The sequence below is a fragment of the Rhinolophus hipposideros genome, assembly GCF_964194185.1.
Source record: "Rhinolophus hipposideros genome assembly, chromosome: 9".
Classification (NCBI taxonomy): Eukaryota; Metazoa; Chordata; class Mammalia; order Chiroptera; family Rhinolophidae; genus Rhinolophus; species Rhinolophus hipposideros.
The window spans coordinates 47,387,967-47,406,138 of NC_138055.1; the positions used below are offsets into that span (position 1 = coordinate 47,387,967).

Here is an 18,172-nt window from a genome sequence, read left to right on the forward strand (position 1 = left end):
GTTAAATAAGAAGGATGGCCATCAACTAAAAATGATGAGAAAGGAAGTGGTATCCAAGATTTGAGGAAACTGGAGAAGGTATGAAATAGTTGTATCAGAGAGTTACAGGGGAAAGTAATTAAGGACATAAAATAGGAATGCTGGACAATGTTCATGGCCCTTGTAGTAGGTAGCCTAGAAGATGGCCCTCAATGATCCTCATCATTTAATATTTAGGTTCTTATGTAATCCTCTCCCCCAGAATGTGGGCTGGACTTATTGACTTACTTCTAACAAACAAAATATGGGGAAAGTGATGAAATGTCACATGTGAGATTAAGTTATAAAAAGGCTGTGACTTCCACCCTGGGCATTTGTTCTCTCTTGAATTGCTTACTTTAGGGGAAGCCAGCTCCCATATATTGAGGCAGCCCTGTGGAGTGACTCATGTTAAGGAAACAAGGCCTACCAAAAGCTACATGAGTGACCTTGGAAATAGATCCCCATTTCCCCCACTCCCACCCCAGATAAGTCTTCAAAATGAGACCATAGCCCGCCAATAACTTGACAGCAGCCTCATGAGAAATCTCAAACCACAGGCATCTGCCAAAGCTGTTGTCAGATAATTTTTGTTGTTTTTAGCTGCTAAGTTTTGGGGGTAATTTGTTATGTGTCAATAGATAACTAATACAGCCCTCTTGAGATTTGTGGTCATAAATTTAAAACATAATAAGTGAAGTTACAAATGTAAAAGATAGCAGAGATGTATGTTTTTTTCTATTCATGTTCTGATGTGCAGAAAAGAGTGTACAGGAATACTAAGCAAAATTAAACACAGGTTACCCCTAGAGGAGAAAAGGAAAGGATGGGGAAAAGGGGATGAAATGAGAACATATTTTCAACTTTAATCTGTATATTTCTGTATGATTTGAATTATTTATAATCATTCTTTATGGGTATACCTTAAAGTAAAAAGATAATTTGAACAAAGACAGTAGCGCTGAAGATTTCTTTCTCATAATATATATAGAATATACACAAAATAGTTTATCAGGGAAGCAAAATCACACTGATCTGCTTCTTGAACTGTAATCTGTAGTTGCTGGCATTCTCCACAGGGCATGAAGTAGTCACTGTGGAACATTGAGAAGTGCAAGGTAAAGCCTCAGACCACAGAGAAATGGTTATTTGCAAATGCCAAGTTTTAGCCTCTGGTAAGGCAATGGTATTCTCATTCCTATGTGAAAATCCAGATGGACCCTCTGCTTAAGGTCCAGGGCTCTGCAGCCGCTGGCAAAGCATGCTGGGAGGCTTGGCATCTATCACCCGTCTGTTTAACTTTTCTCTGTGTGAAAACCTTTTGAGGCACAGGATAAAAGATACCTTATCATTTAGGTGTCAAGTACTGTTAAGTAAGATTTTCCAAGGTTTTCATTGACTATGCTATTTTAGCCAAATTATTCTCTCAGCCTGTTACTCTATGAAGGTATAAAATGCAAATGGAGAAAATAATGACGTTTTGAGGTTTGTTTTGTTCTCCATTCCTGTGCCTAAGTTCTGATGACAAATTCTTTCAGTGTGGGTGGTTTCCCTGGTAATTACTCACTGGCCTGTACTTACTCTGCCTACTTTCTAAAAATTGTGCCTCTCAGAAGGTATAGAAACGCAGTTTGTCAATTCAATGAAAATAATTCAAAATTAATGGTAGGTAATTGAATATAATCTTGTTGAATTTTCCACCCCTATTAGATTGAAATCTTTCAAGCAGGGACCATATCTTCTGGATTCAACATTCAGCATTCACGAATCATCTCTTACTTTGCCAGGCAAGTGATATGTTAAAAATAGCCCAGAGTAGCATACATCATGTCGATTATATTTGGCCACATCATCATTGTATTTCCTCTACCCCCTTTTTCTCTCTATCCTGCTTTCCTCATCTATTTTTTTCTCGCTCTTTTTAGGTCACATTTTTGCATGCTGCCATTCACAAACTGATCTGATACTATGGGGTTATTCATTCTAAAAATACCCTTCAACAGTTGCAAATATCCACGGAGAATTGGTTTAATGTCACAAATTTTAATTATCTAACAATCTTATCATAATTAGCAAGCAAAAGTTAGATTTTAACATGCTTCCAATCACTGTTGTATAAGTACACAGCAAAAATCACCAATAACTTAAACATTAGGTCAATGACTACTATTTACATCTTACTGTATATTCCTCAAGTTCAACAAGGTCTTCTCCTTGTACTGACCTTCACATGATTCTCCACTTGGTGAAAACATCCCATTGTCATGGTACCCATCTCTGCACTCACAGTGGTACCACCCAGGCAGGTTAATGCAGTTAGCACGGCTGTCACACTGAACAAAGCCATCAGTGCACTCATCAATGTCTGTTCGGCAAAGAAAACCAAAAATGGGATGTTAATACAATTGCTGCTGTTCTCTCAAAGAAACAAACATATCCTACTAGATGGCTACTGAAATTTTAGGGCCAGCAAATCCTCAAAACTGAGAAAACGTAAGATCAAGAACGTCTATTTGGTTACCGAAAGCTAGTACAGAAAGAATGTAGTGGATTAGAAACAGGAGAAACATCTAGATGATTTCTCTATTGCAGAACTCGTCGAACTATAGAAAATGGAAAGAAACCATTTGTGATAAATAATAGTGCCATTCACCAGGTATTTCCTGCTCTCCTGGACACAAGCTAGGATTGCCATGTGACTTCCTGAAGCTAATTAGGGAGTGACATGTGTCACTTCTAGGCAGAACTTTAAAGGTGCAGTGTGTGATTCACATGTTCCCTCCCCTATCACAGTGACCAGCAATTTCCAGAAGCTCTGATGATCAGCCCAAGTTCCTAAGTGAGAATGATGTGGGATACATTCCTTTTCTACTTGGGATGGACATTTAGTATGAGCAAGAAATCAACCATTTTGCTTTAAGCCACTGAGATTTTAGGGTCTTTTAGTACTATCAGCATAACCTATCCTAACCTTACTAATATTATCATTGATCATTAATACATAGCAATAGCATTCATGTATCAACATGCTTCATATTTTTGAGAATATATACCATTTATGTCATTTTTAATGGGTTTCACAAATATTACCTCATTTAACCCTCAACAAAAATATCACAATATAGATAGCATATCACAGATATAAAACAAAAATGAGGCAAAAGGATATTATGGGATTTAACCAAGGTCACCGGAAAGTTCACAGCTGTCAGGTGTGTTTGCCTTCATACAAAGTAGAAACAGACCAAAATTTGCAAAATTGTCTAAACGAAGAGAACTATATATTTTGAGTCTCATATATTTCTTCCAGTGGCTTATTACTATTCCCAAATATTGTGAGCGAGCCCTTTATTCTCCTGTTCAGTCTGTTGCATAATGGGAACATTCAACACCATCCAAGTCTCTTCCTTTGCTCACAGAGGAAAAAGTAATTCCTGTTGCTGCCTTACAAAGTATCTCCTTCTCAAACACCTTCTGGGTTTCTGGGGTCGAGTCAGACCCTGCTAAGTGATCTGCTGGCACTGCACCATTGTAGCTGCCCGAAATACCCACATGCACCCCTCTGCCTTCTTGACAGTCCTATACTGTGACTGAAGACTCCTCAGGAGGGTCGGCTAGCCCTTTCTTATATGCTTCCCACACCTGCGTCATACTTCCTGCTGCATTGATGTGGCACAATGGCATCCTTCATGTGGAAGGGAAGGCCAGTGAGTTTTCAGAGGCCTCTCCGCCAAGATAGTCGGCTCCAGCTTCAGCAGAATCTACTTCCTTTCTATTTTAGTCATGTCTAATTCCAAATTCTTGAAAATATAACATTATTTCTAAACTTAGAATGTTTTTGCCTCTGTGGTGACTCTTCTGAAGACTCAGTTCCCACAATCAGTAATCCTTACTGTCAAAATCATTGTGGTAACCAGATCAGCTAACCATTGACTTCCTGACACATAGCTGATGTGGACTGCTTTCATGTACTAAAGGCCTCATAGGTTTTATGAAACAGCCTGTTTGTATTTCAAAGGCCTCCATAACTGATGAACCTCTGATTATAAATGGAACTAAAATGTTATGCTCATTTCAGCTTTATATGGTCTTTTCTTCTAACCCAAATGATGCAGAAAATTGATTATGTCATTCTTAGGTGCATGGACAAAAGAAAACAGGTTGGAATTTAAGCTTTAGAAGTGAGTTTATTGGATGAAAGCCATGAAGGGAATATTTAGAACATCTCACTTTCGAAGAATTTGGTCCTTAGTGTTGGTGATTTGGAACTATGAATGGAACAGAGCCTTCTCCACTGAAGCAACTTTTGCATCTATATTTAGCTTTTAATTTAGTCGTTTCATTCTTGCCTGAACACAGTTGCGGGGTTACTTCAGATCCCATGACACATATACACATTTCAATTTTTACTTCTCACTTATTTTCTCTTGTCACTCTTTTCAATCACCAGGCCCACTCTTATACTGCCTCACCCCCACTTCTTTTTATGGCATCACAGCAACCTTCCTTGGTCTTAAACATACTCATTAAAGATTAATAGATACGCGTTGCATTATATTACTTAGTTTTCAAAAGACTGGTGATATATTGGCTATAATGTATTTTCATATACAGTTTGAGAATTATTTTATTATGTAATTACTACCATTAAGTAGTATTTTAGAGGATGAATATGCATATATGTATCACTCATTAATTTACCATTCAATATCTATTGATTACCTGTTATGTGCCAACTACTAAGTGCTGGGGAAATGAGGAATCACAAACCAGAAGCAATTTCTGCCCTCATCAGGTTTACTCCCTATCTAAATTGTGTTTTAAGAAAATTAAATTTATGAAAATCTGAATTTGTAATCATATAGGACAGTGCTCCCGCAACATATTATACATCTACCACCACGGGTATGGTAGTTAGGTGATAATAGGCAGATCTTTTATATTAATAGCTACATATTTATATTTCTGATTTTTTTCCATTTATAGCAAGTGATACTAATAATATTCATAATGCTAATAATTGTAATACTACTAATAATAGCAGAATTGTATTTGAATTTAAAAAGTGAGAAGGATTACAGAAACAATATTAAGTAAATATTGGTATAAATGGTGTATGAATATGACAAAAATTATGAAGGTGGCATACTAACGACTGAAGTTTTAAAAACACCAGTATACAGTATGGAATGATTATTCACATTTCAGAAGGATCTGCTAATTCCTTAGGTAGTGAAATGCCTTAATTCATTTAAAATATGATTCAATTTATACAATACATAAGTATACATATGTCATAGTTCAAATTATATATTTGCTACCATTTAGGATAGGAAAGAAAAACCAGCCAGATAACAGATATATCTTCATTTTATACTTTCATGTTCCTGATAATTTTGATTTGTTTATATAAACTTTTCTACTTTGGTGAAAGTCAACAGAAAATAAAATTGTGCTTGAATTGCCAGAGTACGCACTTCCTAGCAGAAAGTAACTTTGTTTGTCTCATGGTTGTAGTTAAAGCCAAAGATAAAACAAACAGCCTCCTCTGTAAGTTATTTGGTGTCCTTAGTTAGTCAGTAAATATTTAGTAAGTGAAGAATTGAAGTCTGATCCACGATTTAAGAACTAAGTATATTCTATCTATACACAAATGTGGACATTACTGTGAGTTATAATATATAGGTGTACATAAATTATGCTTACATTTTGGGTAATAACAGAAAACAGTAAAAAGAAATTTCAAAGAATTTATTTCTTGGATACTGTCTTTAGGTCAGTTAAAACCAAACTTCAAATTATATAATTGAGTAAGATATACAGAGAATAGCAGACCTAGGGGAGAAAAACGTTATTATTTTATGCCACATATAAACTACCAAGTTTGAACAAATTACTTTGCACACTAAATAAAAGTATTCAAAAACATAGCACAGAGTGTATAACCTCATATGATTTATTCTTGATTGTAAGGACCTTACTTCTACACTCTGTAGGCACATTATACAAAAAAACTAAAAATAAAGTTTTTGAAAAATTATAATTTCATTATATATTCTGGCTTAGAAAGGGACTATTTCCTATTTCCTTAGGGACAATTAGAACTTTTTCAGTAGCTACATTTAGAACAGTCAGCTAGTGATGATATTCAGAGGCTGTCCCAAAGCACAGAAAATTCTGAAATCCAAAAGACATTTAGCCATCCAGCAACAGTCATGAATAGCAGTCAGACTCTAGGGATCAAAATCGCCTTAGATAATAAAACTGGAAAGCACCACTGAGGATAGATTTTCTCGAAAGCACACATGTGTTGAGGCAATCATTAAAAACAAACCAACACTCAGAAGAACAAGAAAGGAAAATGTATGAATACAGAAAAAGCTCACACGTGTCAGTCAGTGTCTTATTTTCTTTGTTTTCCTCAGGTACGGCGACTAAAATGGGGTGCCTCCAGAATCGCATACTGGCTTCAGAGGCAGCCACTGAAAATGGCTTTTGCCATAAGCATTTAAAAGGCAACTTTAGAAAATGACAAACTATTTCCTTGTAAAATTAAATGTAGTTATAAAATGAGATACTTGAGTAATAACCTCTTTCTCACACATAGTAACAGTTATTTGTATCATAACAACATAACTAAGAACAATAAAGAATGAAAAATAGTGCAAAGGTCTAGAATGATTCACACCTACAATAGATCCTCATCGTTAGTTTAACTTGCTTCCTTTTCAGCCCAGGGGAAAATGATTAGTTGCTACTCTATACAAAGAAAAGAAAAAGCAATTATTTTTGTAAATGAGCACACTATTTTTAATGGCAAAGTCAAAGAATGAGAGTACTGTCTTTCATACCGTTTATCATTAATAAAACACTGACATTTCTCATATAGTAACTTGGGCTATTCATATCGCTATCTTACACACTGGTAGTTAAATTATATTGATAAACAGCAGGCAATTAAACATCCTCAAAACAATTAATCAACTCTTGATTACCCACATGTGGAGTATTTGCTTTCTAGATTATCTGCAACATTTTTTTTTTAAATCACTAAGTTATTTCCCTCTGTCTCTTGTTGAGCTTTTGGGGAGTCTGCTTTCACCATTTAGATGTGAGTGCTCAAGGAATGCAAACTCATGTGAGCATTATATTTTTAATAACTATGCCAGTTGTAGATATAAAGTATTGTTCAAAATTTCATAAGAAGACTGATTTTCTGAAATGATTTTTAAAAATAAAATATAGCCAATTTTAAAAATCATGAAATCCTCCTTGCAAGTTGGGTGATGACATTGCCGATTTAGTGAAAATTTTCATTATTTTATAGTTCATAACTAGGAAATTAATGGCTGCTCTTTTTAAAAAAGCATAATATGATTCATCATCGTATCATTTAGTCTCCACAACAACGATGTGATATAGCCTTACCATTTTGTCATAGACAAAGAAGTTGTGAGAGCAGATACACTGGCCAAGGTCACACAACAGAGCAGAACTCTTTAAATTCCTAGTCCAGTGCTCTCTCTCCTACACCAGACTGCCTTTCAAGACCAACTCTAGGCCAATCACAAATAGTTCAATGGTTACCAGAGGGTGAGGGGGAAGGGGAGTAAAAGATGAAGGTAAAGGGGTCAAATACATAGTGATGGAAGGAGAACTGACTCTGGGTGGTGAACACACAACGTGATATATAGATGTTGTATTACAGAATTGTATACCCGAAACCTACGTAACTTTACTAACCATTGTCACCCCAACAAACTTTAATGTAAAAAAAAAGAAAGAAAAGAAATAGTTTACACTTTGAGATATTTCAGGGTGTATCTTAAGGTGAGTGAATTCCACCTCTTTGGCTTGTATAACTTCGAATATTTTACAAAACCTTTTGAGTTTTCTGTTCCTGAACTAGAAACAATTCTCTCTCAATAGTTTGTTGTTAACTACCTCAGTTAACTATCCAAGGCCTCATAGAAATGATACCTGGCTAATAACAGGCATTCAATATGTGACAATTCCACCTCCACCTCTAAAATAACCCTTCAGAGTTTACAAAGTATGTTCACTTGTCATTTGATTAATTGAAAAGGAGCAGAGGGAAATAGTTTTACAAGTAGGGTTTAGTTCAGAGAATGTCTTTTCTTCTGTGGACAAGTGGGAGCCACTGAAGAGTTAAGAGTGGAGTGAAGTGATCTAAGGTAAACTTCACGAAGAACAGGGCAACACTTATATGTTGGTGAGATGGGACTGGGCAAGACTCGAGCCAGTCTCATATGCTGTTGAGGCTGTTTTTCCTTGTTTATGAAAAAGATTATAAAGATTTTTTAAAAAGTGGAAATAGGGTTAAAGAAGCATGTATTTTTTTCTAACTCTATGTTTAGTCAGTATACAAGGCCCTTTCATGTCCTCTCTGTCGGTGTCAGACCAGCGAAGTTCATGTTCCAGATGTCTGGGGACGTACACAGAGAAAGAAGACCAAGACAACTTGAATGTTTTGCGGTTCCTGGGAACTTATTTTATCATTTCCTTTTTTCCCCCCTTAAAGCCTTTGCATGCTCTGTCCCTACTGCCTGGAATGTTCTCTCTTTCTCATCCCGCTACCCAGTTAGTTAGCTATTTCTCATCAGTCTGTGTCTCATACTAAAATTAATTTCCTTGGGAAAACTTTTCTTGCCTCCAAAAGCTGTGTTAGATCTCCTATTGCTCATTGTTTTTATACTTTCCTCCATGTTCCTGGTATTTTGCCATAATATTAACTATCACAAGATGGTTTTTTTTGGTCTACGATTGAAAATATTACACTGACTTAATTAGAATTACTTCAATACTGAAGTAAGTCCTCCCTATCTTTTACCTCCTTTTTAAAAGTATCTTGATTATTGGGCTTTTTGTCTACCAGTTTGTGAATTTCTCACCAATAAAAAAAAAAAAAAAAGGGGGGGGAAGGAAGGAAGTCTGCATTGATTCTACAGATTAATTTTGGGAGAATTGACATCTTTACATTATTGAACATTTTAATCCATATACATGATTTATTTCTTCTTTCTTTAATAATACTTATAGTTTTTATAGTCTTTGTAGTTTTCTGAAAAGATATCTTGTGCATATTTTGCCCAGATTTATTCCTAAATATTTTTACCTTCCTTTTTTTTAAAACCAAGTTTACTTTTTTCCAGTTTTGTTGAGGTATAATTGACAAATAAAATTATAAGATACTTAAAGTATAAAACTTGATGATTTGGTATATGTATACATAGTTAAGGGATTCCACCCATTGAGTTAATTAACACATTCAACACCTTACATATTTACTTTTTTGGTGGGGAAAGGGTGAGAACATTTAAGTTGTACTCTTTTAGCAAACTATACAATACAGTGTTATCAACTGTAATCACCATGATATAATTAGATACTCAGATCTAAAACCAACTTTACTGAGGTAACATTTACATACAAAAAAAAAATCACCAATAATTTCATGAATTTTGACATGTAACCACTATTATAAGTAAGATATAAAACATTTCCTTCACCCCCAAAAGCTCCTTCATATCACAATAGTTTGAAAATATTAATGTGTATGAAAATCAACTTAATGTTTATCATTTTGAGTAAGATCCGTAATATGCAGCGACCATGCCTGTATTTTTTTCTTAACACATCTTGAGAACACCTACCAAAGAATTGAATATATGGTTAGAGATTCATAAGCATTTGCTGAATGAATAAGTGATCTCTGTAATACCGAGGAACTGAGTTGCAAGCTCACTTTGCCACCTTTGAGTTCTGTTAGGTTAGAGGGGGAATGCAGGCACAGTGTCAGTTTGAAAGAATTCACTAAGATGCCATAACAAGATGGTAAGATAGCACTTCTCAACCTACTTCAAATATTTGTGTCAAAAATATTGCCTATAATATTAAATGCAGTACAATTGTTGAGAAGAATGTGTTCTCTCTCTCTCTCTCCTCTCTCTCTCTCTCTGTCTCTCTCGCTGTGTATGTGTGTGTGTGTATCAACATTTACACACACACACACATACATTTTTAAAAAATTATTAATTTCCCCATTAAGACTTCTGATTAAAAATGGAAGATTGGAAACAATTTAAAATCTCTTCTTCCTCTCAATCTTATAAATATTATGTCAAAAGAACAAAGAAAAGTACCAACAAAGACAAAAGAAAAAACACCACCAGCAGACAAGAAAATTCAATATTTTTTGGTCTTTTCTTAGAAAGTAGAACACAGGTGAAGTGGTAGAGTCAGAGCAAAGGAAGCCACAGCCTAAAATCTATATGTAAGAATGAGGTGCTACAGCTGATACAGGCAGTAGTTTCTTCTGGAGAATTCCGAAGAGACTTGAAATACCATGTCAAGCTGTTAAGAGCCATGGAGCTGAAAGTAGCTGGGTTAATTAAAAGTTCACTGATGAATAATCTAGCCATCCACCTCCTCCCACCTTGAGCAGACTGCTGAAAGAAAGCAATTAGCCCTCAAGCCAGAATGGATAATTCTTCAGTAAAAATAAAGAAATAAACAAAATATCTGGAGGAAACTAAGGCAGCTAGTATAGGAGTTGTTATTCTTTGGACTAAGTCCCCTGCATTTCAGTGTTCAGAGATCTCAAAGTGTTAAAAACTGGCTCTCTTTTAGTTCTCGTATTGTAAGTCTGCCAGTCAACAAACTTTACCTTTGTATCAAAGCTCAACATAAGTTTTTCTATTTATTCAGTCTTAAACATTAGTGTTAATTCAAGAAACAACAAATACTTGAGAAAATTCTGTAAAAACTTAACAGAATAATCAAGCTACACCATCAGAAAAACTAACCTTGAAACAAATAGAAATAATTCCCAGAATAGAACTTAAAATATTCGTTATTAATATCTTCAAACAGATTTCAGAGAGTTCATCCATAAAAATGACAGTGCTGTAAAAAAGGGATATTTAGAGAATAAGAAATAGTTCTTCAATATTAAAAATATGATAGCTGAAAAAAGTTTAAATGCAACGTAAGGCTTGGAAGATAAGGTAGAAATAGTCTTCTCAAAAGTATAACATAGAAAATAGATGAAAAATATAACAGCATAATAGTAAAGAACACCAATCCAAAAGCCCAGTTTCTGATTAAAGACAAATTTCATACCAAGCAAAGAAAAAAACCAATGAAAGGAAAATATCAATAAAAACCCCCAAATATATGGTAATGGAAGGAGAACTGACTCTGGGTGGTGAACACACAATGCAATAGATAGATGATGTATTACAGAATTGTACACTTTAAACCTACATAATTTTACTAACCAATGTCACACTAATAGATGCAATAAAAATTAACAATAATAATGCTAATTGAAGAACTTTTTTATAGAATTGCAGTTTTCAAATTAAAAGGTCCCATCAAAGTTTCCAAATAATGAATAATGACATGATAGCCAGTACTTACTGATGGCTTACTACTATGTGGCCACCAGTTTTTTTTGCAGTTACCTACATATACTCATTTAGTGCTGACAGCAGTACCATGAGGTAGAAAATATTATTAATTTCCCCATTTTAAAGAGGAAGAAATGTAGACACTGAGAGTTTAAGAATTTCTTTTTAAGGCTACTGAGGGGCAAAATGGGAATTTGAATAAAGACACTCTAGATACAGAAGTCAAACCCTTACTCCATACAAAATAGCTTCACAAATGAATGACACAAAGACCGGCATCTAAATACACACTGTGAAATTTCACGATAAATATAAAATACAAATCTGAATATCATCCAGAGAAGAATTAGGTTACCTATAAAGGGTTGAGAATCAGTCTAGCACCATTTTTCTCGCTTGCAGTATTGTGTGCTGTAAGACAGTGAAGCAATGATTTTGACCCTAGAAATCTATATTTAGTATAACTGTTAAATATCTATAAGAGCAGAATAAAGATATTTTAAGAAATGCAATTCCTTAGAAATTTTATGTCCAATGCACTATGTTTTAAAATGTTATTAAATTTATTGGGGTGACATTGTTTAGTAAAATTATATAGGTTTCAAGTATACAGTTCTGTAATACACCATCTATGTATTGCATTGTGCTTTTCTTAAAAAAAAAAAAAAGATTTTACTGATGATGTAATCCAGCAAAATAAAGGACTAAATCAAGATAAAGACATCAGTAGTTCATCACTCCTTGAAATATTTTCCTCACTTTTCAAGGACACACTACTTTCTCAGTTCTCCTTTTACCTCAATGGCCTCTAGAGCTTGGTCTTCTTTGCATATCTTACCTTCTTAACCTCCAAAAGTTTGAGTTCCCCAAGCATTTATTCTCAGATCTTTTCTTTTCTGTCTATGAACTTCTTAGTGATTTTATCCAGTAATAGGGCTTTAAATACCCAAATACCATCAACACGTGTAGTGGATTCAATAGTGTTCCTCCAAAATCTGTGTCTGCTCAGAACTCAGAATGTGACTGCATTTGGAAATAGGTTTTTTGCAGATATAATTAGGTAAGGATCTTACTATGAAATCCAGTGACTGCTGTCCTTATAAGAAAAGAAGAGAGAAAGAGACCCACAAAGAAAGTCAGTGTCAAGACAGAGGCAGAGAGATATAGAGGAAATACTGAGGGTTACTAGATGGGAGGGGGGGTGTGGACTAGGGAGAAGGTGAGGGGATTAGAAAGCACAATCAGTAACCACAAAATCGCCACCGGGATACAAAAGACAGTTTGGGGAATATAATCAATAACGTTGTAAAGATATTGTAGGGTATCCAATGGACACTTGTCTTATTAGGGAGACCACTTCAGAGATGGTGTAGATGGTGGATCACTGCGCTGTATACCTGAAGCTGAAGCTGAATAATAATGAACGTCAACTATAATTATATATATACTCACAAGAAGTGGAGTACAGCATAAGCAATAGAGACCATGGAAATGTAACGGCTGTGTGTGTGATGTCAGAGGGATAGTGGATGGGGGGAGGAGGGTTATCACTACTACTACTACTACTACTACTACTACTACTACTACTACTACTGCTAATAATAATAATAAAAAACCAGAGGCAGAGATTGGAGATGCATAGTCATGACGTAAAGTATGTTTAGGCCACAAGAAAGTGGAAAAGGCAAGGAAGCGTTCTTCCTAGAGCCATCAGAGGGTGATACCTTCATTTTGGACATGAAGATTCCATAATTATGAGATAATAAATTCCTGTTATTTGAAGATACCTGGTTTGTGGTACTTTTTTACAGTACCCCTAAGAAATTAATACATTAACTCATTTACATTTTCATCCTAGACTCTCTCCTCTCATCCAGACCTGTATATTCAACTTCTCACTCTATATTTCCACTCGGATACCAAACTGCTCTTTCTGAAATCTTCCCCAGCTCAGAAAATGGCAATACCATCCAGTTACTTAGGCAAAAAGCCTGAGCCTTGTTCTTAATTTCTCTCTTTTTCTCATGCCTCTTTAACAAATCTATGAGCAAAATCCTATTAACAATGTCTTCAAAATATATCCAGAATCTAATCATCATTTCCAACCAGTTTCATTCTTACCACTCTAGTGCACGTCACCACCATCTGTCACTTCATTTAATATAACAGCCTAATGAATATCCCTGATTCCATTTTTCCCCTCCTCTAGTCCATTCTGAATTCATAGCAGCCAGATGATCCTTTTAAAATATGTGTCAGATTGTGTCATACCTCCACTTTGACCCTCTCTCTCATTCAGGGAGGCTGTTTGGAAGGGAACATATTGGGGGAAACCATAGGAGATATACACTGTTATAAACCATTTTCTATTTCTAAGTCTGGGGAATACATTTCCCAGAAGCCCTTTCCCTGTATAATTCTGTGTTAGAGTTTAACAATGAGAGGAACTCCTGAGATTTGCTATAGAGAAACAAGCAAGAAGCCATTATTCTTGGGAAGTCATGGCAATCAGTGTCAGTGGTTCCTATGAGATCTGGCTTCTTCACCAGTTCTAATGTCAGTCTGAAGTGATTAATGAATGTCTCTCAAATCCTCTGGCTGTAGCCTTACAGATTTCACTCCTCCACCCCTCCCACATATGTATAAACCCTAAATCCTAGATAAAACTCTTTATTCCCATAGTACTTATAGTGGCTCTGTTTTCTTGATTGAACACAGACTTATATGGAAGTCTACAGACCAGAGGATATGATAAAGAGTTTATTTTTTATAATAACTTTATGATGAAGTATAAAAGAAAAACGATTGTCAATTAGAAACTCCAGGAAAAGACAAACAAAATAAAACGTTTTAAAGATAAGAAATACTATATATATATATATATATATGTGTGTGTATATATACATATATATATATATATATATATATATATATATATACTACTCTCTCTCTAGTAAACAATATTTACATGGTCACAAGGATGTAAACAATATGGATTTTCAAATTAGATGCAAGTTAGAGCCAATGATACAGAGCATGGGGTATTTCACTGTGGTTACTGAACAGAACATATATATCAACCTGAATATATAAAAAGACAGATAACAGAAGTTGGGAGAAAGCGGAAGACAGATTGGGAGATGGAGGTGAAGGGCAGAACCAATATATCAGAACCAATATATTCATTTTACATAGTGGGGAATATTACTGTTTATAGTAGATGAAATAAGGAATGAATGTGAAATATATATATATATATATATATATATATATATATATATATATATATATATATAGCTAAAGGCTGGAAAGGTAACTTACATTAAATGAATGGAAAGGCAGTGGAAAAAGGAGGTAAATTCTTATCTATCATAGCAAGAAGTCTACTGATAATGTCTAAAATTGACCAATAAAATAAGCATAGTATAATCATATTAGAAGAATTGAAAGTGGTCCCTCCTAGTACCTTGCCTCAACTGGAGTTTCAGGAGAGAATTAAGTCCTAATGCCCTGAGGCACTCTGTGTAAGTCATGAATTAACTCCTCTCCTGTAGAGCTGGTATGGTACTAGTCATGTACCATCTTTGGGAGCTATGAGAAGTTAGTCTCTCAGGCCATTTTCTGGTTTTGTAGTTCAGATAAAGAACTCATTGTATAAAGGCTGTTAGAAAGTGAGCAGGGAGTGAGTCAGAGGACTATTGCTTTTCATTCCAAGTTCTATGTTGTTTGACATCTTTTGACCATGTGTCTCGTTTCTTCTTTCATACACATAAAGATATTTTTAAAGAATATTCAGAAGCTTCAATTCAGAAATGAATATTCAGAAGCTTCAATTCAGAAATAAGAAAGCAATTATGCTAGTAGTGATGTCTAGATGACAAGAAAAATGAGACAGAAGCTCTGGATAAAGATATCAAGACTGGAGACATGAGGATAACATAATGAGAACTGATACTACAAAACGCTACTAAAATTGGAACAGGTTAGATGGAACCACTAAAGTTGAGATTACGGAGTGACAAGAAAGAACCAAGGACATTTAGTCCTTGGGGGAAAATTGAGGGATAGAAAAGAAAGAGGAACTGTAAGAGGAATTGGTAGCAGGGAGGTAGGAAGATCACAGATCTAACCACAGGAATCAAGGGAGAGCAGAGTGTCGAGATGGTAGAAAGGGCTGTCGATGTTAAGAAACATCTCCAATTGCCTTGTGATGTATATTTCAGAAGAAATACTTCTGGTTTAACATTGCATTGAAACTCCCTCTGATGTATGAGAAACAAGTTGAACAAGGCATTTAATAAAATAGAATTCTGTAAACTCTTTAAAACTTAAAAAATGTTGCAGCTTCTTCCCTTTTACAAGGTAGTTAATGTGTAGGATATGAGACTTAGAATACTGTTATTCACTCATTCATTTAACAAGTTCCTATCAAATGTCTATAATACAAATATAGTAGAAGTTATAGGGATATACTCAAGAGCTCATATTCTAATAAAAAAGATACAGCATTAGCATAAATAATTCAAATGCAAGGTAGATATCATGAGGGCTGCAGAAATAGTGCAGATGAAAAAATATGTGAATTCAGAAAACAGAGACATTAACTCACTCTGAAACTCTGATGAAAGCTAGGCCACTAGAGTAAAACATGGCTGAGCAGCAATTTCCAGGTTTATTGCTACAAATACTATCAAATTACTTAAAACATTTATTCATTTATTACATTGTAATCAAGTATCTACTTTAAAAATAAATATGCTTTTTTCATATATTAGATGATATTATAGTTAGGTTCCCGAGATAATATGAATGTGAATCATCTACTGCTCTACACTAATAAGTAGATTGCTCTTCATCAGGATAAAAATAGGAAAGACTTAATTTTTGTGCTTCCATGAGCCACTTTCTAACAGCAAGGATTAAATTGTCTACTTGATCTACCTCAAGATTATTTCCAGAAGGAGAAGAAAGAAGCTGATTGTCTCAAACCATCCAGTAGGAATAAGAAGGCTAGAGTGTCTTTGTGTAATAATTTACTGCAAGCTTTCTAATTATTAATATAGCACTATGAAAGGCTTTATACATTTTGATGAGCTCACTTGCTGGTTATTCAGGAAAATGAGCTTGGAATGGCATGCCAGAACCAGTAAAACGACAGTCAAAATAGCTATTCTGTATTTATTTGCAAACTAACTGACAAATTTACATCACAAGAAATACTGCTTTGAGAGAAATGAGCTCACTGATGCCAATAAACACATAAATGGAATGCTACAGTTTCCATATATCTGAAGAAGAAGTCATCAGATAGAGCTGTGAGTGGGTCCTAACCATGAAGAGTACTGACGGATGGCTTCTACTGGCTTTGAGCAAGTGTCAAATCTCTGACAGACTATCTGCTTTCAAACCATTTTATTATAACAACTGCTTCCATCTCTGTTGAAATACCCATTAGCTTGATACAGGTTTCTCAGCCAGTAACAAAACATCACATCTCTTCCACATAGATAATTGAAGGGAAAAAATACTAAACAGAAAGCAGTGGAGTAACTGTTTCCAATTACAATTAAGTGAAACAGCCTATGGGTTTCTTAAAGACAGATTTGCTCTTTTATGGAGCTCTAAAACCTCTTAACCACACAGACTGATGGCATCTGTTGGGTCCCATTAATGTGATGTCACTTAATCAAACTTCTTCCAGACTAATTATATTTCTTGATCCCTTTAACAACCTGTTTCTTCATGATCAGTCAGATCTTTTGTATGATACAATTTTATCACTAAGGCTACACCAAATGCTAGATCAAAGGGTTTCCACTCTGCTAGATCAAAGGGTTTCCACTCCTGAGTGTCTGCTCTTAGGGACTCAGCCTAATTCTGCATTTGGGTAGCATATTTAAGAAGAAAGAAAAAAATCTTTAGTCCACATTTTTATGATTATCTGATATAATAAAGGGAATAGGAGAGGGAAGGTAAGTAACAATTGTTTGGCTGCTAAGAGCCAGGTATTTTCTCTCTCTTTTGTCTCTAGTTTCCATTACATCATTATTTACACACACACACACACACACACACACACACACACACACACACACTCTCTCTCTCTCTCTCTCCCTCTCTCTCTTTTTATATCTATATAATGATCAAGGAAATGACATAAAGGCACTTAAAGGAAAAATAATCTCTATATGAACACAGCTGCCACAAGCTACTTATAGTTTTCTGTGGCAGCACATGTGTTTCCCAGAAATTCATCCTGCTGCTGCTCAGAGGCAGGATCCAATAATGAGGTTAGGTGAGAAGTTTGCCCTTCTAGTAGTTTCAGTGCATTAGTCAACAACAGTAGCATTTGCAAGTCTAGTTTTAGCTATACTATCTTAGTGTCAAGCTGCTTGAGCAAAAAAAAAAAAAAATACTCTAAATTCACAATGATGAGGAAGTAATTAAATAAATATAGCATGTACATAAAATAGAATGCTATGCAGCTTATTTAAATTATGCTTCTGAAAATTATTAAAAACGTTCATTATAATTATAAATGTCGTGTAAAAAGAAGCAGAACTAAAGTTATGAACATAATACCATTCTAATACGTAAAACTAAGATAAGATAGCCGTTATCTCCACTTAGTAACATGACTGATCAGAATGGTGGTTGCTGAAGGTTCAGGTGGCTGTGGCTATTTCTTAAAGTAAGACAATGAAGTTTGCTGCATCGACTGA

General features: G+C 35.0%; 1 protein-coding gene across 3 annotated transcripts in view; it reads right to left on the reverse strand.

Annotated features, from left to right (window-relative positions):
* NELL2 (neural EGFL like 2) overlaps positions 1–18,172 on the reverse strand; it is a 313,554-nt gene that overhangs the window by 18,731 nt on the left and 276,651 nt on the right. For all 3 annotated transcript variants that reach the window (XM_081060876.1, XM_081060877.1, XM_081060875.1), the window contains exon 17: positions 2,243–2,383. In XM_081060876.1, coding sequence (XP_080917002.1) covers positions 2,243–2,383 — 141 coding nt within the window. The remainder of the gene's footprint in view (positions 1–2,242; positions 2,384–18,172) is intronic.